Here is a 25,552-nt window from a genome sequence, read left to right as displayed (position 1 = left end):
AAACTCCAAGAGCGACTTAGATGTGTTTCCATCGGCCGCGGTGAAACCATTTAATAAGCTTCCTGAATGAAGAAGAAAAAAAATACAACCGCTAGAAAGACGGAAAGGGCCTTGAGGGGTCGTGACTATTGGGCAGGATTGTTATTGTTCTCTGTTGTGTCATTCGGCTGCGGCCACGTCTTAATGTTTTCATCTCAAGGAAAAGACATGACACGGCCTTTCTGGAACACTGCTGGTCGTTAGAGGGTGATTTTCAAATACGACTTGGCTTCGTGTTTTACTGCTTCCAAAATTGATCAGATGATTTATTATCTTCCATAAAACCTTTTGTAGAAAGTCAGCAAAAAAAAAAAAAACTCTTGTTCGGGCCTTTGTATTGAATGAATGTGAGGATACATGTAGAGAAGTAATATTACAGCTTAAAAGCAAAGAGGCTTGATGGAATAAGGACATAATAATAAAACAGAAAGGAGTTAGAGCTGCTGCACTGATGTGGAATTGCTTTCAAGGGAGAGGTTACAGGTCTAATTTAAGAGCAATAAAAATGTGGCCAAATTCTGACATGATTCGTCATTTGTTCGAGCATCAGACAAGAAGACTGACGTGAGCTCCGCGTCCCGGGGGGGGGGGGGAAGGTCGGCGCTCGGGGGCCGAGAGAATCGGGATAAGGGTTAAGGAGAGCGTGGGCGATGATGGAGAGCGTGGCTCCCGGGACGGTGGCTGAACCGTGGCAGACGTTGAATGCGGCTGACGTGATCGCTCGTTTGGGCCTCGCCAAACATCGGAGGGCTGCCGGGTGTTTTTTTTCCCCCCGCACACGTCCCAATGTGGCGTCCCCGAAGCGAATTCGCCGCTGGGGTGAGTCATCGGAGTTGTCGGAAAACGGTGGGGACGCCGGGCTGTGAGGACGGGGCATGAGAAGAGAGGAGGAGAAGATGGAGGGATGGAGGGATGGAGGGATGGAGGGTCGACAGAGAGAACTGGCAAAACGGCAAAAATGAGATTTAAATGGTGATGTTTGGGGCAACGCGAGCGTTTTGCAGCGGAACAAAGAGCTGCACTGTCTCCATCTTTCTTTCTTTCATCTTCCCTCTTTATTGATCTTCACCTTCTTTACATTTATTCATATAATTCTGGCCTGAATCAGAATTTGCAGACACACGTTGCAATTTTACGTCCAAACCCAAGAGAAAACTACTGATAAGTCAAATTTACTTTCTTAAAAAATCTAGTACCTGTGTACTTATAAAGTGTGATTATTGTATCCTATATCTTTGCTGTATTTTGTGATTTATTTATTTCTATTTTATTTTTACACTGATGGACCTACTCATCTGAAATAAAGCACGCACACGCACACGCACACACACACACACACACACACAAACACAAACACACACACACACTCTTATACCTTCAGTGTGTCGAAGCCTTTCTCCAGATACGTCCCGCACTTGTTTTTCTCTCCGGTCGACGCGTAGAACTTGCTCCACCAGTCCATGAACTCCTCCCCCTGTCGGTCACATGTGCAGAGGTCAGAGGTCAGAGGTCGGCAACAAACCGGAGACATTCAGGGACACTCAAATTCAAATGGAGCTTAATTCTATATTTTTCTTTTAATCTGGAGAAGCAAGATTTCCTAGCTCATCACAATAGCTCAAATAAATGTAGATCATTGATTTCACACGATTCTGTCTGAGGTCCTAGCTCCACTAACGACCTTTGACCTTTACAGCTCCACTGTTTGCCTTTGTGCAGCAGCTCACTTAGAAATAACCCGCTTTTCATGGTTTTTTCCAATGATCGCATGGCAACGTGAACTCGGCCAACTCACGTCAACACAAGTGAAAGCTGCCTCTGGTGGCTCCGTGGCATGAAGGTCATTGTATATGGGCGTTCTGAGGCAATGGAAACGGGCAACGTCGGGATGGAAACACACACAAAGTGGACACAACCAACCGGGACACCAGGAGAAACATGTTACGGGCGAAAAAAAAATAAAATAAAAGACAAGTCGCTCAGTGTATATATGAAGGAAGAGAATCCTCCTGCTGCTTTCCATCACCTCTCTGTAACACTCCGGCCACATGCAGCGTCCACATGTCGGATTTCATCGGTGCGTGTTGCCAGATTCTTATTTCTGTCTCTGGCTGCAGGTCGTGTGTGTGTGTGTGGCCACCGACTCAAATTCTCGAAAGTAGACTTTTCAGGGAACTGTGGCTTCGACGCGCGACCTCCTTAGGACGTGATAATAATAATAAACAGCGAGGAGGAGGTGAGACGAGAGGATTCATTTATGTACTGAAGTTTTATTCTCTCAGCTTGAGAGCACGTGTTAACTCACCATGCACGTTTGAAATGACACTATTTATGTTGTCGTTTTTTACCACAAGAAGGTTTCTGGGGAGGCGAGATTCAAACCACCAACTCAGGAACCTGTGGCCAACCCGCTCTACCACCTCACCAGTGACCCTCTTTTCGGTAAATTATGGATATTACCCATCATGCACTGATAATTCTCACTGAGCTTAAAGCATAGAATGAAATCTGCTCGCAAACTTACCCACGGAACCGTCTAGTGTCCACGTCAAAGGGGAAAAGAGAAGTTAGACACACGTTACATTTCGTCTCACACATGCAGACACACAAACGCTGACACAGCGTAACCACACGCTGAAGTTACAGGATTAAAAACACTTTAAGTAGCTTTTCAACACATGTATTAATAGTTATTCTCATAACACAGCGAGGGTTTCAATCCAGAGTGAAATATACGCCATTTGTAAAATAAATAAATAATTGAAAACTAAATAAATCCCTAAACTGCTGGCGTGAACGTGCAGCCTCAGCGATGAGTCATCCTGAGGCCAGCGCTCACAATGTCGTTCTGTTCTGGAGGATAAAATGTCTTTATTTTGAAATGTTGACTGATGTCTTTCTGTGGTTTGGACTCAAGTCCTTTTATTTTATACGATATGGTTTTCGGGGTCGGGGGGGGGGGATATATAACATCTTTGGATGAAACCCTGTTATTTGCTTTTATCAAGAATTTTCTTTTCTCTCAAGTGTGAAGCAGCGCCATCCATCAAACTGACTAAAAGTCTGGTCACATTGGCAACAAGAGAGAAGTGTGTGCGTGTGTGTGTGTGTGTGTGTGTGTGTGTGTGTGCGAGGAAACGACTAAACGACTACTACAAAGATGGGGAATACCAGGGGGACAGATCACACACACACACGTACACACAAAAACATACATTTGAATTCGACCCGTCTCCGCCCTACAACCTTCAACCCTCTGAGGAGCACTCCGGCTTAAAACACACTTGTGACGCATTCACCACTTTTTCCTTGGTGTGTGTGTGTGTGTGTGTGTGTGTGTGCATGTGTGTGTGTGTGCATGTGTGTGTGTTTGTCGGCATAAATGTAGAACAAAAGTGCTCTTATGGCACCGGGTTGGTGTGGAATCCCCTTTCTCCTACTTCTCACCGACTAAGACACACACACACACACACACACACTCAGAGCAGCAACGACGATGGAATTCCTCATTTTTCCAAAGTGGCAGCATGGCATGGAAAAGGGCAGCACGTGGCGCTGAACTAAGACATCACACACACACACACGCACGCACATGCACATGGCGCTCGGTGTCTGAGGCGTGAAGTGTCTGGTGTGTGTTAATGCGTCCTCTGTGTGCAGCCGGTGCCAAGCAGTGATGACAGGGGCGCCAGAAACTGTGTGTGTGTGTGTGTGTGTGTGTGTGTGTGTGTGCGCGCCCACCAGTGTGTGTGAGGGTGTGTACACTCAAGTCTACGACTCCTGATTCAGGCAGATTAAGGCGGCCGGTGGAGCGTTTCAGGCTGCACCGTGTATTAAGCATAGAGTCAGGATCGAACACACACACACACACACACACACACACACGCACACACACACACACACACACACACACGCACACGCACACACACACACACACACACGTGCACACACAGGCTGCAGCGGTCTGCTCAGGGTGTCAGTGTGGTTTGCAGCCTATCATTACGCCCTGCAGGGAAAGCCAGGCTAACCAGACCGAGACTGGCACTGCCAAGAACTCTGCGAGCGAGCGGAGAGACGGGATTTACATAAGAGCTCCGAGCTGCTTCATAAACACCCTCCGTGGGGAAAGCCCTTCCACAGCGGGGTCAGAGGTCAGAGCTGCAGCCGGAGGAGGCGGCGTCCTTCCAGGTCAAGATTAAATAATCCAGACTCGAAACTCAGTGTTTTGTTGACCCACAAAGTCAAATTACGTTTAAAGTTGCTCCCGAACACGAGCCTCAGAAACAGCTCAGTAAACCACCTGTCGAGGTGATTGGCTGGATTGATTTACAACATAGTCTTTATAAAGATGTTTGTAAATGGGACATGGATCAATCGCTCGATTAGTTATTTGATGCTATAGAAACGGGTTAAAACGCCATGATTGACAGCTGAGACTGACTCATGATTGGTCAAGTGCGCGTGTAAAGGCGGGACCTTGCTACCACGATCACCACGGGAACCTGCACTGATTCCCTCCGACCCGATTCTGTATCTGCAAAACAAACTGGTCGATGTGAAGAATGTTTTCCAGCAGAGCTGTTTGTGTGTGTTTGTCATCGGCTGCTCTGCGGCTTCAAGGCAGAGCAGCAAAACCTCAAGTAGAAAAAAAATCTGCGGCATTTTCACATAAATAAACGTCTTCTTTGCTGATCACTGACGGACGTTACACAGCCGAGAGTTAATCCACGGCCGGTCACTGAAAACACGCTGCTGCTGGAAACTTGTCTCTGCGGGAAACCATGTGAAACCAGGTTTTAAAGACGAAACAAGGAGTTAGCGTTAACGGTGAAATTAGTCGAACAAGCTTAAAACGCTGAATTATTCCTAGATCGCATTATTAACCAACTGAAGATGTTCATGTTTGCGTATCATGTTGACGTTGTGAACTCAGAAGTATCCAACATGCTAAAGCCCGGTTCCCGAGGCTAATCGACGCATGCAGAAAATGCACAAACCCATTTAAATGAGATTCTGTGCACGGTCGGATTCTGGAGCTGAACGGCAGCTTACATCAGTCCGAGGCTGACATTAGCAGAGCAGGAAAAACAATAAATGATTTACTAAGTTATTTTGACATCTTGTTTCTGGTCACGGTGTCATTACCGAGGCCATAACTGTGAGCGTGGCCCGGAGCCATTTCAGTGAGTTTCTCTGGTTTGAACGCCGCCCAGCGGGATTTATGGAACGAGACGCAAACTACAACATTTCAGAGTGGGACTTCAACCAAACCTGACTGGTGGCTGGCAACGAACTGGGATAGTTTTGATGAGAATTAATGGCGGAGCCGAGCCACATTTATTGAAGGGGCACAAACTCGTATAAAGCATGTCACCGATAGAAAACATGGACACGAAAGCCACATTACGTGGAAGCAGCATGACGGCCTTTCCCCCGACGCAGGGAGAGAAACGACGAGAACAGAGGAACGGCCGGTTTGATCCCTGACAAACGGCGTCATCGCGCCCGGATGCCGCAGATGAAACGAGACGCACACTTTTCATTTTCCATCCGAGCGACGTGTGATCTCAGATATCTCAAAGTGGGGTCTGCGTCTACGAGGCTTGAGGAGCCGTGACCCCACTGACAGCCGAGCTTCTCAAAGCTTTCCAACTCTGAAACTGAATCTCACTGATCCGCCTTGGAAGGCAAACTCTGCGTCGGGGCGCACACGCCGCTGCAGTAATCTGGTAATCATCAGACGTACGCCCGTGACCTGCTTTGTATTTTGTGTGTGGCGAGGTTAAGAAGCCCGGGTTTACAGCACATGAGAGAGTGAGCGTTCGGTTTCTGGTGCCATGAGATATTAGCCTTCCTCCTCCTCCTCCTTCGCCTCATTTCAAACTCTTTCTCTCATTCTTTTCGTTCCTTCTTCTTCTTTTTTCAGCCACTTTCTCCCTCCCTCGTTAATCCATCCCTCCTTCGGCCTTTAGCAACTGTCTGCTTACAGAGACTTGTGGTGAAGAGGATCTGTAGCAGCTCTGTTGACTTTGGCCCCAACCAGACAGAAAGCCGAGCCTTTAATTTGACTGGTTTCAATATCTGACCCTTAATAAAACAAATATCTTTGTTTGGAGAGAAAGGAATCATCCCCAATTACTGTCGAGCGACAAGGCCCGAGCGCCCGACTGGACGTGTGTATTTATGTGCACAGTCTGGTCCGGGTCAAGCTTAGTCTCCAAATTGACCTGGCTTGGATAAATAAAATGGAAGAATGTAACAGGGAGCGTGGTCGCCTGCTCAAATCTGTGTCGGATTTCTTCCGTAACCGCAAAGCTCCACAAGCGTCGCTTTGTAAAAAAAAAAACCAGATTTCTTGACTCAATTTTCCTGAAGCGAGACCAAGGAGGCGAAATGTAAAGAAGTTGCACGAGTTAAAGGACGATTTACAACAAACGTCTCGTCTCTGCAGCCGGAGTTAAACCTCAGCGTCTTAGTCAAAATAAACTTGATTAATAAACGGGGGTTTCCCTCGAAAGTTAGATCTCTGCTACTGTCGACTGTCTCGCAGGTGAAGCACAGTGACCCTGTGGATTTGACGATTACCCGTCAATACACGCACTCGACTAATAACGAGTCGGTCTCAGCTGTCAATCATTACGTTTCACGCTGTTTTCACAACATCAAATAACTCATTAAAACCAAACTTATCAGAAACATTAGTGCGATAAGATCTAAAATAACTTCTAACCATCACATTCTAATCAGTTCATCCCTGATTAATCACTTTTATCAAATGTAAAGAAGTTCTCTTGAGGTATTTGTGCTTTTTTCGTAAAAGCTCTAATTAAATGACGCCCGTTAGATGTGTAATCCACGTGTCACACGTGTGGTTTGCTGCATAAGATAAAAAAAAAGATAGAGAAAGTATTTCTGCTTTGTTGCCAATGTGCACAGATCTGACAGAACATAGAACCAAGTGGGTCAATTTAATGGATGGAGGTAAAATCAGAGATTAAAGAAGACAAATGTGAAAAACATGTTTGAAAATGGACGACATGAGTTAGAAGATGAGCTTGTTACCTACATGGAGGCTGGAGCTAGAGGCTGAAAGGTTAATGATAGCTGAACAGGTTCCATCTGCAAACTATGACACACACATAAGAAACACACACACTCTCAGGTCAGCTGGTGAGATCAGACGATGAACGAGTGCAGTTTGCAGAAAGACAAGTTGCATTAAAACAGGTAATCAGTCAGAAAGTATGTGTGTGATGTTAGAAACACAACGTTTTGTTACACTAACATCATCAGATGTTGCAGACTAACATCAGCAGACTTATTAGTGACTCACACACACAGAAACATCAGCCGTCACCATTGTGCGTTCCCTCGAAGCAGCGACAATTAATCAAAAAACGGTTTTGTGAGCGGGGGGAAAAAGTGAGCGCGGTGCCATTTTTCTGTCGTGCTCCGCGAGGTGCCGACAGCGGCGCTCGCTTAACGCTGATCGGGCGCGACAAAGCCCCGGGATCAGAAAGACAAAGTGTTTACATGAGGTCACGGAGGAGCTGAGCACATGGGGGAACTGAGGAGGACGACAGGAAGGGCGAGGACGCATCCCAGCGCGAACACAAACAACGTGGGCGAGAGGAACAAAGTGTGGTCGCACTTTGTTTAACTCGTCTGCCGTAGATACTTGACGAGGCCGTTAACACATTCATCATGACGGCCTGCGTGTGACGTGTTCTATTGAACATGTGTGTCCACGGTCTGGAGACTGGTCTCTTTTAAATTCATCTTTCACCAGATCCCTCGATGGTTCCTCGTCCTCTGTGTGTCACGCAGTCTGAGCGTTCAGGTAACACACGGCTAATAAAAAGATTTACACCTAATCAGAATAAAACAAAGGAGGCTTCTTGTCGAGGCTGTTGACCGAACGGTTTCACCCTCTCAAATTAAAATGACTTCACACGAGTGATTAATCGTCGTGGTCAGAATCTGCGAATGTTGCTGGTTGGACGAGTGTAAAGAACGTCCTCTGCTGTCACCACGAAATGTGTCCGCACGGTTTCGTCACTGCTGTTGTTTTGAGGCCACTTTAATCAGATGTAGAGAGGGGGGGTGATGTCAGGGTGTGTGCACTGATTTCAACACCCCATGTGGACTCATCACACAAACACACACACACACACACACACAAACGGAAATTAGTTTAGCTCATACTTGTCCGATGTCCACGGGACAATTGAGTGTTTATATCAGTGCAAGTAAAATGTGTGAGTGAGTGAGTGAGGGACGGAGGGTTTGACCTCTTAACTTTATAAAATCTATATTTTTCGGTTTAAAAACTGTGTCATGACTTTGTTACACACCAATAAACTGTGTGTGCATCTGTGTGTATGTGTGTGTCTGTAAGACAGAGAGCGAGCGAGAGAGAGAGAGAGAGAGAGAGAGAGAGAGAGACAAAGCGCACTGACCATCTGTCACACTCCACTCCTTTAATTCCCTTCTACCCGTTCTCTTCATCTTCTCTGTCCGCCTCCATCTATCACACAGTTGTTTAATGTGGTCGCTCATCAAAGGGCATCCTCATGTTCTCCTCCTCTTTTTCCCCCCGCTCTCTCTCTCTCTCCATTGTTGTGGTTTGTCCGTCACTCTTCACCTCCGTGATCCCTTCATCAACTTCAAACCCTCGCTTCCTTCTTTGTGTGTCTCTTTTTGTTTTATCCCGTAACCCACCGGCACCACAACAAAACAAACACACACTCACACGCACAACACATCAACAGTATAAGACACATGGGGTCACTTTTTCCCTTCAGTAATCACAAGGAGGAACTTCACTGAGACAAAGGAGAGAGGGAGGAAAGGAAGAGGAGGAGGTGAAGATGAAGAGGTGGAGGACGAAGAGAAGAGAGTAGGAAGATAAGATGGAAGAGGAGGATAACAGAGGAAGGGTGAGGACAATGAGAAAGAGAGAAGGGTGAGAGGAGGGAAGGAGGACAGGAAATCAAGGAAGTAGGAAGAGGGGGAGAACAAGAGAGGATGAGAGTATAGGAAAGGGTGAGAGGAAGAAGACGAGAAGATGAGGTGAAGAAGGCAATGAAGAGAAATTGGTGGAAAGTGAGGAGATAAGAGTTGTTAGGAAGGAGGTGAAAGAAGAGGAGAGGAGAAGAGAGGTGGGAGACTGATGTGTAAAGAAGAGGATGAAGAGAGGAGGGAAAAGTGAGGAGGAGGAGAAGAAGAAGTGAGGGACGCAAGGAGGTCGACGGGACTCAGGAGTTTGGAATTCTTTCCTGAGAACTCAGACGTCCTGCACAGATTCCTGGTGTTTGAACGTTACTTCAGTCCGGTGGTTTTCCATGTTGCAGCTCATTACCTTCAAACCCTGAGCACTTAAACACACCAGCAGAACATTTTCCTACGCAGGCCACGCTGTCCCGACCGGCTCCTCAACAGGCCGCCGCTGCTTCTGCATGGTTACACCAACAGAGACCTTTACTTTCACCCCCCCGACAATGTTTTCACCCGTCTCTCTGCAGTAGACGCAGGTTTTTAATTTAAAAGCCCACGTCATCAATAATGACCCTCAGAGGATAAACGTGTGCCAGAAAATTATTCATTATATCGTATCGCTCCAAATTCTAACACATCCCCGAGTTCGGTGACGGGATTTATTTATCAGAGAAAGAAAGAAAGAAAGAAAGAAAGAGAGAGAGAAACTGGAGAGAAGAGAAAAAAAGTTTTTAAACCCGGAGAGAGAAAATGTTCATGATCGGTGACGAGCGCGAGTCTCGTGGTCGCCGCGGCACCCACCGACCGCAGAGACGGTTGCCATGTCATCATGTCAGAACATGTTTATTTATGCTGCTGTGCTGTACCGCTGAACACACACACACACACACACACACACACACACACACACACACACACACACTTAGACTAAGATACAGACAAACACATTATTTTAATCAGACTGTACAAATGCCATTACACACACACACACACACAGAGGTTCCCTGTGGAAAGTGAGTGTTTCATATTTGCCCTTTACACGCCTGAAAAACACACACACTTATACTTAAAGACTAATGTTTCAGTGAAGTTGAACTGTGGATCAGTTAAAAGACTCAGAAGTCATTAAAAACCAGAGTTTATCTCCATTTAAACATGAAGAATTCTAAACAGAGTTTGGTGGATTTGTTACAGCCGCAGCTCCTCTGGTTCAGGAAGCAGAGGATCATGGGTAATATCCAGCGTTCAGTTGTATTGTGTGTGACCACCTTATCGCTCGGACACCGGGCCTAACAGAATTAATGACCACGTGTGGCTGCAGATGGCGCTGTTGCTCAGTAACAGTTACATAGTGTTGCTTTAAAGTTTTGGGGTATTTTCATGTTTGATTAATCACAGAAAGTTGACGAGCTGGTTTTACCTGGTCCGGCACCAGCGGCTCCTCATCATCGATGTCAACAAAAACCTCCCCAGAGATGGAATGAGGCGTCTCACCTACACAACAACAAACACACAACAACACACACATTAATCATCAGTTTGCCTCTTTGCTGGAGACATGTCCTCATCCATCCGTATCTGTCTGTCTCACGTCTCCACCCGTCCTGCTCACTCTCCTCCTCCGCCGCTGCTCGTTCCTCCTCCGGGTCGCACCGGAACTCCTCCAGCAGCCGGATGGTGCACTGGCCGACCACCGGCTTCCTGCCGAACTGACGGTTGTCGATGACCTTGATGACGATCGGCGGCATGTAGAGCTCCTCGCGTGGAAGTCTCTGCGCAGAGACGGAAAGGATGACATAGAAGAGGAAGAAGAAAGGCACAGCTAATTGGTTGTGCCACCTGCAGGCCGGATGCTGATTGGCTGTGGCTACAGGCTGTCTGAAATTGAACAGCGAGTGTTGATGAGGTTTCTAACACGTGACGGACGTGAAACTGAGTTGTGAATCGTTACGTTTTTCAGATGATTTCTTCACGAGGGGCGTTTTGTGCTTGAGACTCTTGAGCTCTATCTGGGGTAAAAAAAAGGAAAAATCTGGCAAACACCACATATACACTTCTTCTAATTAACATGTTATATGTCGTTTGTTTAACTTTTACTAAAAACAGAAACGTAAAACGACAACGAAGTTCAACCTGTCGTGTTGAGTTAGCGCGGCGGCCGCTGAAGGTGTGCATCTTATGTTTCATACACGTCGGAGCGGTTCCGTCGAAGCTTCACAACACAAACAGACCATCACTTAACCCGTCGGGCTCGTAGAAATCCTCGTGGTCGGCGCTGATAACTCAAGAACCCTCTCGACACTCGTCATAACAAACCGCTGATGTGACGGACTTCGCTTGATTCCATTGGACGACTCTGGGTTCGACAGAAAGCCGAGGTGTTGGACGATGTTGCGGCACCAGGGCTCAACACTAGATTGTCACGTCTTTACAGCAGCGACCACATTCTTAATATAGCTGCCGACTGCAGGGGAAAAAAACATGAGGAAATCAGTTTGACCTCTGTGGCTTTAATAGAAGCTTAAGTGGAGCTTGATGATGCTAAACTCACAATAAACTGAAAGAGCTAAAGGTTTGTGGTCAGACCCTTCAAAGAGTTCCATGTGAGGAAACTATGCACATGACATTTTCTTCTGCTCCTGCCGCATACGAAAGCACTTACGCAGACGACTTAATATTGTTAACGTTGAATGCTTGGACCCGGTTCAGGGGCTGAATTTGAGGGAAAAATATGTGCATATTTCCACAGTCCGGTCGGGGGAGTCGCAGCCTCGCGGTGGTCAACACACGACCTTAATCCTGTTAACGTTAAAGTGACGAAAGAAAAGGATTCTGCATCTAGAGGGGAAAACTATGAGACTATTTCCATAGTCTGCTTGAAGCTGTCATAGTAAAACACAGAGGTGATCAACTTCAGACCTTAACATTGTTAACGTTAAACTCAGTGGAGCTGCTGTCAGGGAAAAACCGTGCGGGATATTTCCATGTTTCAGTTTTCATCAGAAAACACTGAAGCGGATGTAAATTCAGCTGCTAGAATCAATATGTTTGTATTAGCAGTGACTGTTTGTGTGGGAAGGTGGCGCTCATAGTGATGAATCACCACTTGAGCAAAACATGATCCTGTTCTTTTGAGTTTATTACCTAAAGCTCTTTGCGATATTCAAGTTCCTGGATGCTCAACAATTATAGTGTAAGTAAGTAAATGGTTCTTTTGACCCTTGGTTACTTTTATTGTTCTGTTTTGTTCCCGGGACGACCCCATCTGGCTCTTGTTTAACACGCTGCTTGATTCGCCAAAACCCAAAAGGCTCATCTACAAGATCAAAATAAAACCATTAAAATAAATGTTTACTGTGCAGAGAGTTATTTCGAGGGCAGGAACGACAAAAAAACCAAGGGACTCGGATAAAAGTAGTAGCATAGTTCGAGGGAATTCATTGTCAGAAAATGTTCCGCTGACACTAAATGACCTCTGCAGATTCCTGCCTGACAAAATTCAGACAATAAACATCAAGAATCAAAGAGCTGTGGCTGAGGGTTGACCCCCCCCCCCCCCTGCCTGGCTCCAACAATCTAATGACTTCTGACCAACAATGTCTCTGAACCACAAAATAAGTAACTAGCTAAGAGGAAGAGCAAATTTCCAGTTGTTTATTTGCTGTAACAATAAAGCAAATCAAGTCTTTTACTGCATCGCAGGCTCCAGCTGCTCCGAGGCAACCGAGGAAAGCATCTGCTCCTGCGGTGACATTCCTCAGTTTGCATGAGTAAGCTTTGACCTATTCCCTGTTGAAAGCGTCACCACAGCTTGGGTCTTTTGGGTGCCACATAAACAACACACTCAATTGTATCTTCCTGTGGTTCGCTGCAATCTGGAGTGGAGGCAGAGAAGCCAAGCGTTGTGGGTCACACGGGCACATTAAGGACTGGAGGGAACACAAGAGGGCATCATTACTGCGGTGGAAGCGGCTCGTATCGGCTTCCTGACGTTGAGAAGTTAAAAGCTTTTAAACTAAACCTACAATTTTTCCTGTCACCAGCGTGGATGCACACCAAGTCAAGTTTCTGGAGCTTTTGTTCACACTGACTTTATGTTTTATGTGAAATTGACAAAATTCATCATGTATTTTTTTTGTACTTTTGCCCAAACTCCCTCTATCACTTCACTTGGGGGCAGAAGAGACAACAACACTAACGAACTTTCAGCTTTGAGGTGAATTTAGACAATAAATGGAAGTCCAAAACTCACTTTTAGCTCCGTTTTGGTCTCCACCACCTCCCGAGGAAAGTGTTTGCTTCTTGAGCTACTAAATGTTTCACTATATTCATCAGCTAGTGACTCATTTTGAGTGTATACATTTGAGTGCTGGGCTTGTTTCAGAGAAGCTAAAGATGCTAAGCGATGCCGCGGGGGAACTGCAGAATCCAGTGACCTCAGACACTCCTGATTTCTGGATTTGAGACATGCACGACCCACGAGGGAACAGAAAAATGACTTTGCCGAGTCCCAGACGTTTCTAACAGTATTAGAGCCACATCTGGATCGATGGTTCGTCCCTTTGAGTGAAATATACAAACATCGTTTGGTTTATGAAGGCACAAGATCGAAGGACATTTACGGCCTTGTTCTACAGCGACGGCCGGTTTGAAAGCATCTATAGTCAGCGTTTGTAAAACAGCCACATCCATGACGCGGAGCTCCACCCTCTGCATTAGTAATGGCCACACTGGTCGCCATGGGAGCAGCCCTCCACCCTGCATCTTTACAACTGCAGAAACCTTTTCCCTCGACAACAGCGGCATCGGCCAACATCCACACTCGGCTTTACTCCCTCCACATCTTCTACGTTTTTTTGGACGAAGGAAAGGAACAGTTAACGATTGCACTTTTTCTCCGCCGCCGTTATTGTGGCTCCTCTGATGATGAAAAACGACCGACGTCAACCACATCACAGCCGACGTCTCATTAGCCATTAAAGCCTCTGCACTGATTACACGTGTGTGATGTGTGTGTGTGTGTACGTGGACGGAACAGTACGACTCCGTGTTCTCACCACATCAAGGATGAGCCTATTGACGTCAAAGTTGGGCTTCTTCTTCACACTGCGGATGACGCAGCTCTGGACCATGGTGCCTCCACACTCCACCTGCAGGCTCGGGGAGGTAACGCTGGCCAACTGGAAGCTCTTCAGGTTACGAACGCCCCACGCTAAGATCTGAGAGGACGATAAGGAAGTGTTTCATTATTAATCCAAGCTCGTAAGCTAATTACAGAACACAGTAAAAAAGGTTATGAAAGATCGTGACGATACCTCAATGGCGGTTCTCTGCAGAACAGGTTTGATCCCCTGAGGAACCATGAAGACGTTGGGCTCTCTCTGAGGAGGCAGGTACGGAAGGTCCGACTCCTCCGGCTGCCAATAGGACAGACGCAGGACAGAGGTGAGTCAGGGACAGAGACTCAAGAATAGACTCAAGAAGAAAAATACAACAACAACGCATTTGCATAATATAACATAAAATTCAAGACAAGTGAAATCTGTAGGTTTTCTCCTGATAAAGTAAACACCAATTAAAATAGATACAAAACTAAAATCAGATTTTGAACTGAATAGAATGTTTCTGTGTGTGTTTGCTGTGTCGTACCCATTGCTGCAGGTTTTCAGTGAGGAACCCTGAGAACATCAACTGATGAAGAAGAAGAAGAGATGAAGAACAATCAAGCTCAGTGAAATAAAGGAACTAAAAGTATAAATGTTCCTGTGGTCGTGGTGGTTTTACCTCGTCTAGAACATGTGTGGACGTCGTGATGTCTCCACCCTGCAGGTGAGGAAAGATCAGAATTTAAAGATATGAAAATATGAAAATTTTAAAAAGGAAAAAGAATAAGGAAAGAGAGTGAAAAGTTCCAACGAAAGAAAAAGAAAAACTGACCTCTTGACCTGGAATATGATGAACCGATGGCTGTAGACACAAAGTTAAAACGTATTATCATTATAAAATTATACATTTGTATAAATCGATCATGTTTTCAGTCGTTGAATCAGGTTTAGTGGACGAACATCTCATTTATTATTCATCACTCATACAGATAAAGTTCTCACATGCCCAGAACCCATTAAAGAGGAAGAGAGGGAGGACATCAACATGGTGAAGCTACGTTTGACCTCTGACCTTTTCTCTGCGTATGAGCTCGAAGGCGGCCAGCAGCTCGCCGGCGTTCTTGCCCCCTTGGCGAACTGGGAACCAGGTGAGACGGGGGGAGGGAGTCACGGTGGGCTGGCACACGCAGCGGCCCATGTATTCATCCGCACCCTGGAAATTAAAAATACACACATATATATAAAATATAAATTATATATAATATGATTGAAAAAAAGTACAATCTCATGGACTGCAAACCCTCACGTATGTATCCTGATCGTAAAGCTCCACGACGACGTTGGGGGGGTTGGCCATCATGGCTTCGGGGTCACCAAAGATCTCCAGCTCGTAGAAGATGAGCGTCTGGTCCCAGATGGGATTCAAAGTGTTCCTCACCGTCACCGTCCTCTGGGACTGGTGGAGGTACGACACGACGGCGTACGCGTCTGCACAGACGAAGGGGAGGGAGGAGGTTAGTGTTGGAACCAGGGAGCGAGTTCTTCATGAGGGTCCTCACAAGTATAGCAGTAAAAAACCTATGTGTGTGTTTGTGTGTGTGTGAGTGTGTGCGTGAGTCCACACTATCTCGGCGTCCCACACAGTGACATCATCAACTTGGGAATGTCGATTTTGAGACGGAGGGCTGGGAACGCCACTCGGAGAGGTTTGTTATTCCAGGTCACAACCACACACACACACACACACACACACACAAAACCACACACACACACGTACAGTTACACACACAGACGCAGTAGTTTATTATTTCAGGCCGAGTAAAGAGTCTCTATGGAGCCGTTAGCATCAGAGTAAACAGAAGCTAAGTTGCATTTTCCCACCAGCCCTCAATTAACCCTGGAGGTGACACACACACACACACATACACACACACACACACACACACACACACACACACACACACAGTTACATAACCCCCCTGGGCTGTTTGTATTGCTGTTTATATGAGGTAATGGACTGTTGGGAATGGACATAATTGAATGGGTCACCAAGGGTAGTGTATGTATGTATGTATGTGTGTGTGTGTGTGTGTGTGGTTGTGTGTGTGTGTGTGTGTGAGAGGGGAAGCAGCAGTAGTCGTTGGGAGCCGCGGAGGTAAATAAACACAATGAAAACTGGGAAGAGAGATGGAGAGAGAGCGAGGGAAGGTAAAGAGGGATGGAGGGAAAAGAAGGGGGGAGAGATAGACGGGGGAGATAAATGGGGCGAAATAAAAGGAAGAGAAAAAAGAAAGTAAGAAAGAAAGAAAGTCTTTAATCATGGCCACTGAGACTAACACAAGATCAACACACAACTGAAGTCCATCAATCAAATCTACTCATCCAGTCAACTGTGTGTGTGTGTGTGTGTGTGTGTTAATCAGAAAACCCACCGCAGACTCAGATGTAAATACAGACACAAAGCTTTAAAAGAAACAGAGGGATGAAAAGACAGAGGAGGGGAGAAATGATTGATGAAGATGATGAAGGGAGGAGGGATGGTCAGAGAGAGAGCGAGAGAGAGAGAGAGAGAGAGAGAGAGAGAGAGAGAGAGAGAGAGAGAGAGCGTGGCAGCATCCTGACCACAGACTGAAATGATAAATCACCAACACTCTACTTGACTCGCCCTCGTTAGTGCACTTGGACACACACACACACACACACACACACACACACACACACACACACACACACACACACACACACACACACACACACACACACACACACACACACACACACACACACAGGAGTTTCTATGACCTCTTCAGATAATCTGAATCTGATCTTTTTTAAATAATTCACTCTGCATTTACCTGAGAAACTGTCCTTGTCCATGGCCAACAGGTCTCTGGCCTGGTACAGGTAACAACGCAGGTGATAGCGGCTGCCACCTAAACACACACACACACACACACACACACGAACGAACACACACACACACACGAACGAACACACACACACACACACGACTCATTATATAAAACGTTGAGGGGTGAGGAAGGGGATTGGGAGATAGGTGTGTTTGTCATCTCACTGTCAAAGAAACAGGAAATGGTGGGTCTGTTGACTCCGAACGTGGTCGTGATCGACCTGTCTTCGCTCTTGTCCTCTATGCTGCTCTGTGAGAGGAAGAGGAGGAGGAGAAAAGAAAAGAGGAAGAGGAGCAGGAGGAGGAAAGAGAAAGAAATAACATTAAAAAAAAAACACTGAGATACCTTCTTTCTGCAGGAGCCTTCAAAATAAAAGACTGCTTTGGAACAGACATGTACTTTTGTTCGGAGACTCTTCTAATGTCTGATATCAAAAATAAAATCTCTCAGCCAGGTTATATAATCAGAAGATTCATGTGTGCACGTCATGCATCATAATGAGCCTGTAAGAGATGATGATGGAGCGGCCTCCTCCTCCTCCTCCTCCTCCTCCTCCTCCTCCTCACCAGAGAACACTCCAGAGCAAAGATGGCGGCCGGGCCCGTCTTCTCCAGAGGCTCCATGCGACACCTCCACCTGCGGCGCCTGAAGCTGTCCGTCTTCCTGGGCTTCAGGTGGAACCTCCAGCCGAACAGCGACGCGTACTCCCAGAGCTCGCGGTCCGCCTCGTCCGGACGCTGCTGTGAACGCACGTGAACAAAAACATACATTTACTCATCTCTACATTTGTGCCAGATGTTTGAAACAGATGTTCAGGCACCGTTCACACACAATTCAATTCAATGCCGTTATTTATCATCATAAACGAAAGATATAATATCAGACACATCAGAATTTAATCAAAGGTGTAAAAGGGAAAAGTTTAAATTTAGATAGAGTTCAGTTTCTCTCTTCCTCATTCGTGTAACTGCATCACCATCTAGTGGTGAGTCGAGGTAACTTCGATGAATTTGTTGATCTACAGAACAAATAATAACTGGTTGATTCAAAAAGGTGCATTAATTTGTGTTTTAAAGTTAATTGGAAAGAAAAGTCTGAAAGTTTTGGGATAAATTCGTGAAGAATGTAATCACGTCACGGTCTCATGTCTTCATGTCTTCACCTTTCTGAGAGCGTCCATCTTCTGTTGGTCTCGCCGTCTCATCCGAACCCACCGCCTGCGTCGGTTGGTGTGGTACATCTTCTCTGCCGGCACCCACGACTTGGGGCGGCGGTCTGGAGGGATGGTGATGCCGTACTCCCAGCCTGGACACACACACACACACACACACACTTGTTAGTGTGTAGTTTGGCTCTTGTTGTTGAATGTGTGTGTTTTGTTGTGTGTCTGCCTCTTCACCTTGATCGTCGACGGCTCTGTTGAGATCCTCACTCCACTCCTCCTCCTCCCACGCCCAACCCGGAGGACACTCCACATCATCCTTTGGCACCGCCTTCTCTCCGTTCTGACAGAAAAGGTCAACGTTCAGATTTCAGGGCGACGAGTGAAGCTGTGACAAGAACAGAAACACACACGCACGCACACACACACACACACACACACACACACGTACCACGTCGGTGTATCCCTCCGGCATGCCGATCCACTGCCCGCCTGGTAACCTCATCTGGTTTTCAAACACTTCCTCTGAGAAGGTCATGTGACCGGCGTCCGCCTCAAACAGCATACTGAGGGTTTATCAACACAAACAGACACACTCAGTATTTACAGTAGATGCACAATCACAAAATGCACACACACACACACGAGCTGACTCACGTCTTCTCGGGGCTGATGTACCAGTCCCCGGCCCAGGTCCAGCCGGGCGACGGTTTGAAACTCTCCTTTGGCAGCTTCACTCTTCCTGTGACGTCGCTGAACTTGGGGTAGGTCAGGCCTGTAGTTCCCCAGTTGCCCACCAGGGCGAGCCGAGTCTGGTTCTCATACTACGGAGAGAGAGGAGGGACACGTTTGAGACAGAGGCCGAAAAGAGGAGCTGCAGCGATGGACAGTCTGAGGAGAGGGATGTGTTGTCTGAACTTTAGCACCTGAATATGAACAAAATATGTCTCCTTTAAACAAAACAAGCCTGTAAATACTGATTCTATCCATTCAGCTTGTGTCTCTCACCGTTTCAGCGAAGACCGACAGTTTCCCTTCGGCGAACTGGTTGAAATGTTTGACGTCTGCAGCCAAACCGAACCAGAGTTTGACTCTCAGCTGACCAGGAAGTTTGGCCTCTGCACCGCTGCCCTGCGGGTACTGTACGACACAGGTACACAAACCAGTCAGTAAAACTTTATATACGTGTGTGTGTGTGTGTGTGTGTGTGTGTGTGTGTGTGTGTGTGTGTGTGTGTGTGTACCTTGAGGAAGACAGTCTGCAGCTGTCCGCAGTGTTTCCCACAATGCTCCTGGGAGAAGATGACGGTGTGTGCCGGGATGCGGTGATAAGCCACCCTGCGGTCGCCCTGCAGCATCCAGATCACGATGTCCGGGAGGCTGTTTTGAGGCTGGACGAGTAAAAGAGAGAGAGGGTGAGAGTCCTAAATGTTTTATTTTTCCTCTAATAGCCATACTCTGAACCCGCTCACCTCCTCGGCCATGGTCCGCAGCCGGCTGGCCCAGTCCTCCGCCTGCTCCAGCACCGTGGACAGGTCCGTGGCCGGCCCGTGTTTGAGGGCGAGCGCGGCCGCGACGATCTGCTGCAGGTGCAGCGTGCGGATGTGCCTCAGCGACCGGTCCAGTGGAGTCGCACACTGCCACTGGGCGAGAGAGGGCAGCTCCTCACTGCAGAAACACAACTTAGGTCAAGTACCTGGACACTGAGTACAGGTACTTAGTGACGGAGTAAGAATACACAGTGTTCACCTGCAGTCTGTGATCACCTGATCCAGCAGCTCCACCACTCGCTGCTCCAGGTCCTCCAGGTCACTTCCTGTCTTCACCTCCAGCTGCACCTGCTGCAGGCTGGCCTCCTGGAGAGACACACACACAGAGACACACACACACAGACACACACACAAACACACACACGTTCAGACTGTGGTCTAAAAGTCACAGATGTGAACAGAGACACATTTATGAATATTCACCAGTCTGTCGATGATGCTCAGCAACATGTTGAGAGCCTCGATCCTCGGTTTGATGTCCTCCCACTCAGAAGACACCACCACCACCGGCTTCACGTTTCCCCACGGGAGGTAGTAGTAGTGACAACCTGGAGTACACACACACACACACAGACACACACACGGACACGCACACATTTTGGTGTGCAAATAAATTCATTTCAAGTAATTTTAGAGTTTTATTACTAATGTAATTGACCTTTCACCCTGGATTTAAACCCACGTACGTACCATCAAACACGGCCCTGCTGAACTGGGTGGTGGAGGCCAGGGGGAGGCAGGTGTAGTCGAACTTGTTGCCGTAGTTACCGATGCTGACCTCGAACTGGATGGCATCATCGACGTCCTGGAGGAGCGTGGCCGAGTAAAACGCCACAAAGAGAGAGAACTTCCTCTTCCGGAGAAACTTCTGTAGGACGGAGGAAAAAGAAAAGAAAATGGCTGGGCGGTCGGACACGTGTCTTTCTACATCCACACGTTAACGTCCTCTGTCGCTCTCACCTCCACCACCAGCAGGTCGTCTGATGGGATGTCTTCAGTTCTCTGCTCCGGTTTGTCCGCCAGCTTCGTGGTTAGTTCAACTAAAACTCGTCCTCGGTACGCCACACCCTCTCCCTGAGGAAGAGAGGAAGTCTTGAGTTAATGGATCTTTAAACACTGAAATAACTTTTTGGTTTGGTCCAGGGTTTATGACCTATACTGTATCGAGCCACCAGGGGGCAATCTGGGTGTGCTGGCTTCACTTTCGGTAGCTGTCATATCGTCCATCTTTCTTTACAGTCTGTGTTCGACCCAACACTGATGACAATGAATAATTGTATTTAGATAAAAGGAGAAAAGGAAAATGAAAGGTGAAGTTTACTTTTCCGAGGTTCAGATTCTCGTGCGGGTCGCTGAAGGCGGTGAACTCTCTGGCGCTGCCGTACAGGTTCACGAAACACGGGCCGAATGTCGGCAGGAAACCAAGACTGTCGTCGACTGCAGGGACACAAAGTGGAGACAGAGTTCTATGATCGACACGGTGGAACGTGGCACTGAAGAAGAATTTTAAATAAACAGGTTTTTCATGATTCGTCCACCGACACACGAACAGACACAGAGATTTAGCTTTGATTGAAAGCGGATTTGGAAGAAGAACTGATTGGCACAAAATGAGAGATGTGTAGAGAGGACGTACTGCCAGGTTGGACGGTCCGTGGAGTCAAGTCATCTGAATGCATAGAGAGGAAGGACGGTTCAAAGTCAGACAGAAAGGAAACAGATGTCTGTGAACGCCACGCAAAACCCAAACCGATGCTCTTTGCAACAAACGCCACAAACAATCCTGAAAACTCACCACAAAACTCATGCACCTGCTTTCAAATAGTGGTTATTGAAGAAAAATGTGCGTCTGTGAAAGGTGCAACATTTGATAATAAACACAACTGCAAACACAGCCGTCACTGTGATGTTAGCAACCATCTGCATCCAAGCTACAGATGCGATGATGCAAGGAAGAAGAATGAAAGAGCCGAAAAAACAAAGAAAATAGAAGTTAAACTCTGAGACTCAACGATCCAGGGGGAGTTCGGGTTAGTGGTTTGGTGACAAATACCCACAAAGACTCAAATCAAACCAAACAGGTCACACATCCGCCCCAATGCATTAAAATCCAGCCAATTCTAGTCCAAACCATTCTGCTTGGGTCTAGACCAGTCCACACCAGTACAGACCAGTAACTCACCATCTATCTCTCCTCCGGGGGCAGAGATCTTGGACATACAGAGGTGGGTGGTGCCGATGACGTCGTTGTGACTGGCTCTGTCCCTGGAAGACGACAAATTTGAAAAATGTGATTTAAAATAAAATAATAACGTATTACTTTGAACCCAACAACACCAAGGATAAAAGTAACAGAGCTTAAATTATTATATATTAATTATGAAAATATTTAAGATTTAAAATCTATCAGTTGGGATTCACCAGTCCAGAATCCTGATCCTCATCTTCTCGCACATGGAGGGAAACTGGGAAAGAAAAAAGAAAACGTTCACTGTATAAAAAGCATCAAATCTCAGAAGTGCATTAATAAAGTGTGTTTGCTCCACAGACGGTAAATAAAGATGGACGACGCGTCTCCACTTCCCCTCCACTATCCGGAATTTAAGCCAAAATATCCCAGATACAAACACCGCCATCTTGCGCCGATGACATCACAGTAGGGGGTGGAGCCATGGTAACAAGATCCCGTAGATTCTTCACATTAGTTTATATCATCGAATAACTAATAAAACGGTCCTTGAGCCGTCCACCAACATGGAGGAGGCAGGGTTTCTAACATACTGCAGCCCACCACCAGGGGGCGAACGAGACATTTTGGCTTTATTTTGGAGGGGCCGTCTTGTCGTCCATCTTTACCTACAGCCGACGTTTTGTGTGTCTCACTCTTATGGGCATGGCCAGACTCTGGTTCCACTGAGGGTTGGCGTTCTTCTCCAGAATCTTCGTGCAGATCTGAAAACAAAACAAAAGAAAGAAATAAAGAAACGTTTGGACGGAATGATGTCGTCAAGACGAAGCCGCTTCAACGTCACACGCACTGTTTTGCCGGCGAAGTGGATCTCAACCAGAGGGTCCACCAAGTTCTTCCTGTTGCTGTCGAACCCAAGGATGTGCTTCATCCCGTCCATGAAGGCGTCGTCCACTGCGAACGGAGAATAAACGATCAAACTCTGCTTTGAGGCACGAGTCCTAAACACACAAAGACGAGATGTCTCACTCTGCGGCAGGTCTTCGGCTCTGAAGATCCTCAGGGTGAACGCGGCTCCTCTCAGGGACAGACCCGCCGGCCTCAGCAGGTTTCCTTCGATGTCCTCTTTGTCCTCCACACACTCGCGTTTATCAGCCTGCGACACAGACAGACACATGTACGTTCATATACTGTGACGCACGTGTGCTTCGGTCCGAGCTCCCTCCACTTTGCTTCTTTCGTCCAATCAGACTCACCGGGGGCTCGTCTCCGGCGGCCAGGACGAGCAGGCTGACCTTCAGGTAACCTTTGACCCCCGCGGAGAGGTCGTCAGGGTCGCACAGCAGCAACCACTTCCTCAAGAAGCAGTGTCCTAGAGAGTCAGAGATTTAACGTACGATCAGACTTCAAACTAACCTGGAACTCAATGGAGCCAAAAAGGAAAAGTCCATAATAAGTCAAATTTAAAGACTAAATATGGACTCAGCTCATCGCAGAAATACAACAGAACAAATCACCACAAACACAAATATATACTTAAATAAAGATAAACTCACTGTGCTCATTGTAGACGGTGCCGACATCCAACTGTGAATAATCAGAATTATCTTAGAGTTTCAGTTTTTTTTGTCAGACGTCATATTTTTTTACGTTACTAAATAAACGGCGGAGACGACGAGTTCACCTTGAATTCACCGATCACAGCGTCAGTTCGGAGAGAGCGAGAGTCGCACACCTGCAGGAGGAGAGAGAGACACGGCAGTTCACAATGAGCACAACAGACAACACAAGTAAACAACACAACATCCAGAGTGTGACTCAGTGGAATGATGAGGTTAATATTTAACGGCCGTTCAGACTCACAGTGATGAAGATGGGTTCGTCAAACAAGTCTGATGGAGTCTCAAAGAAGTTCAGGAAGAACGTCTGTGAAGAGAAAATCACGTAAGATCCACAAAATCAACGCTGATCATTTATGATAACGATTAGATATTTGTGTGTTCACCTCATCAAACACAGGGTTGTTTCCTTTTCGGATGCGGGTCCTCTTCGTCTGCCCAGCGACTGTCACCTTGACAACAGGCTTGATGTTGATGCCCGGCAGCTGTCGCCCCTCGATGACCCGCACGCGGACCTGGACACGAAGACGCGTGAACAGAAACGATGACGTTAACATGTCACAAAGCAACAAGTCGCCGTACACGTCGTGATGTCGTGAACCCACCTGCAGGTCCTGGGGTTTGTTGGGCAGAGGCCTGTGCTGACTGCTGGATCCCTTCCTCCTCTTCCTCAGCCCTCCCTGGGCGTTGTAGGACGGTGGCGAACGTTTGGGCGTGTGGTTGGTGGGAGACTCCTTGCCCGGGGGCCCCTGAGGGCCGACGATGACCATGGACCGTCCGTCGTCCGGCCCCTGGTCCTCTGGGGGCTCCAGCATCATCAGACTCTCCGTGTCCTCCTCGCCCAGCGTGTCCAGAGAAATCACTGCAGAGACACTGTCGGTTAAAAACTAGTCTCTGAGGAAAAACCTGACAAATCTGACATCATAGATTCACTCGTTTAATGTTTTCAGCTTATTTCACTTGTGACCGTGTCCAGCTCCACGCTGGGGTTGTTGTGGGAATAGGCCTCAGGCTGGGAAGGAGGCTGGAAGAGGGGAAACGATCCTGGAGGGGGGATGTAGGAAACCTGGAGGGTCAGCGTGGCCTGATGGAGACACATGGAAACACATGGAAACACATTAAAAGGAATGATTCTCTCATAAGGTGTGAGAGGTGCCGGGTTCAAATCCCGGACGTGCTGTACGATGGAGTATCCAGCCTCAAAGGGCAACGCCAGGGATTTCATATCGCAATTTTGAGTGAAAGCCTTTTATTCATTTCAGCACACAGTCTAATTTCAATCGATTTATACTCAGTTTGTTTTTATCCTGTTTCAAACCTGCACTTCCAGTCACTGTATTTTCAAAGTGCTGCACACATGAGGTTCATTATGTTTCTAACAGGAGGTGTAGTCGTCTGCAGCTTCCTTCAACAGGAAAACACAGCTCAAGTGATAATTAGATCTGTTTAAACAAAGGCTTTATTACACATTCAACCTTTACACACACTCGAATCTCTTCAACAAGTTCAGTGGAACAGAAGAACATAATAATATATATACAATATAATATTTGAGAACATTTTGTGTTTTCTGTTGGACCACACATAACACACACACACAGTCTGAGGTGATGAGGTCGTGTTTATGTTACAGTAGGTACAATGTGTGTGTGTGTGTGTGTGTGTGGTGTGTTTGTGTGTGTGTGTGTGTGTGTGTGTGTGTGTGTGTGAGAGACACAATCAGATCGGCTCCGACACTGAGAGGAAGACTTTGTTTTGGCTTCAGGAAGCGAGGAACAATATTTCATGTAAGACTTAAAAAAAGACGACTGTAGGTGTGTGTTGCATCAAGGTGTGTGCTCCTGTGTACGTGTGTGTGTGTGTGTGTGTGTGTGTGTGTGGCTCAATTTGATCAATTCTGTGTTTAAGACACTGAAACAGAGGAAACTAATTGAATAATTGCACCACAGTAAAAACTAAATGTTCAAAGTTCTGTCTGAGG

At 46.9% G+C, this 25,552-nt stretch overlaps 2 protein-coding genes across 11 annotated transcripts in view; both read right to left on the bottom strand.

The window, feature by feature from the left end:
• Positions 1–25,552, bottom strand: part of dysf (dysferlin, limb girdle muscular dystrophy 2B (autosomal recessive)) — a 45,564-nt gene that overhangs the window by 12,826 nt on the left and 7,186 nt on the right. For 2 of the 8 annotated variants that reach the window (XM_034568765.1, XM_034568767.1), the window contains exons 5-44: positions 24,532–24,655; positions 24,177–24,433; positions 23,958–24,086; positions 23,816–23,878; positions 23,637–23,687; positions 23,509–23,539; positions 23,209–23,324; positions 22,982–23,108; positions 22,803–22,906; positions 22,648–22,716; positions 22,186–22,229; positions 21,947–22,029; positions 21,401–21,433; positions 21,086–21,201; positions 20,725–20,838; positions 20,455–20,632; positions 20,188–20,312; positions 19,964–20,070; positions 19,687–19,882; positions 19,459–19,605; positions 19,224–19,355; positions 18,873–19,039; positions 18,667–18,781; positions 18,453–18,558; positions 18,216–18,358; positions 17,620–17,793; positions 17,218–17,302; positions 16,997–17,074; positions 15,448–15,629; positions 15,214–15,354; positions 14,974–15,003; positions 14,821–14,859; positions 14,686–14,727; positions 14,352–14,453; positions 14,094–14,255; positions 10,628–10,808; positions 10,457–10,530; positions 7,106–7,165; positions 2,564–2,575; positions 1,415–1,513 (exon numbers count right to left, since the gene is read on the bottom strand). In XM_034568765.1, the coding sequence (XP_034424656.1) occupies positions 1,415–1,513; positions 2,564–2,575; positions 7,106–7,165; positions 10,457–10,530; positions 10,628–10,808; positions 14,094–14,255; positions 14,352–14,453; positions 14,686–14,727; positions 14,821–14,859; positions 14,974–15,003; positions 15,214–15,354; positions 15,448–15,629; positions 16,997–17,074; positions 17,218–17,302; positions 17,620–17,793; positions 18,216–18,358; positions 18,453–18,558; positions 18,667–18,781; positions 18,873–19,039; positions 19,224–19,355; positions 19,459–19,605; positions 19,687–19,882; positions 19,964–20,070; positions 20,188–20,312; positions 20,455–20,632; positions 20,725–20,838; positions 21,086–21,201; positions 21,401–21,433; positions 21,947–22,029; positions 22,186–22,229; positions 22,648–22,716; positions 22,803–22,906; positions 22,982–23,108; positions 23,209–23,324; positions 23,509–23,539; positions 23,637–23,687; positions 23,816–23,878; positions 23,958–24,086; positions 24,177–24,433; positions 24,532–24,655 (4,338 nt within the window). The remainder of the gene's footprint in view (positions 1–1,414; positions 1,514–2,563; positions 2,576–7,105; positions 7,166–10,456; positions 10,531–10,627; positions 10,809–14,093; positions 14,256–14,351; positions 14,454–14,685; positions 14,728–14,820; positions 14,860–14,973; positions 15,004–15,213; positions 15,355–15,447; positions 15,630–16,996; positions 17,075–17,217; positions 17,303–17,619; positions 17,794–18,215; positions 18,359–18,452; positions 18,559–18,666; positions 18,782–18,872; positions 19,040–19,223; positions 19,356–19,458; positions 19,606–19,686; positions 19,883–19,963; positions 20,071–20,187; positions 20,313–20,454; positions 20,633–20,724; positions 20,839–21,085; positions 21,202–21,400; positions 21,434–21,946; positions 22,030–22,185; positions 22,230–22,647; positions 22,717–22,802; positions 22,907–22,981; positions 23,109–23,208; positions 23,325–23,508; positions 23,540–23,636; positions 23,688–23,815; positions 23,879–23,957; positions 24,087–24,176; positions 24,434–24,531; positions 24,656–25,552) is intronic. The other 6 variants (XM_034568772.1, XM_034568771.1, XM_034568766.1 and 3 more) reach the window with 5 other exon arrangements.
• Positions 16,051–25,552, bottom strand: part of LOC117751817 (zinc finger protein 638-like) — a 72,593-nt gene continuing 63,091 nt past the window's right edge. Inside the window, exon 38 of one of the 3 annotated variants that reach the window (XM_034568750.1) lies at positions 16,051–16,083. The gene's annotated coding sequence lies outside the window, so the exon portion shown is untranslated. Of the gene's footprint in view, positions 16,084–16,874; positions 16,937–25,552 lie in introns of those variants that run through there. The other 2 variants (XM_034568751.1, XM_034568748.1) reach the window with 2 other exon arrangements.

This window comes from Hippoglossus hippoglossus, chromosome 18 (genome assembly GCF_009819705.1).
Source record: "Hippoglossus hippoglossus isolate fHipHip1 chromosome 18, fHipHip1.pri, whole genome shotgun sequence".
NCBI classification, from domain to species: Eukaryota; Metazoa; Chordata; class Actinopteri; order Pleuronectiformes; family Pleuronectidae; genus Hippoglossus; species Hippoglossus hippoglossus.
The sequence above is the reverse complement of the archived record's forward strand: the minus strand, read 5'-3'. Positions and strand labels throughout refer to the sequence as shown.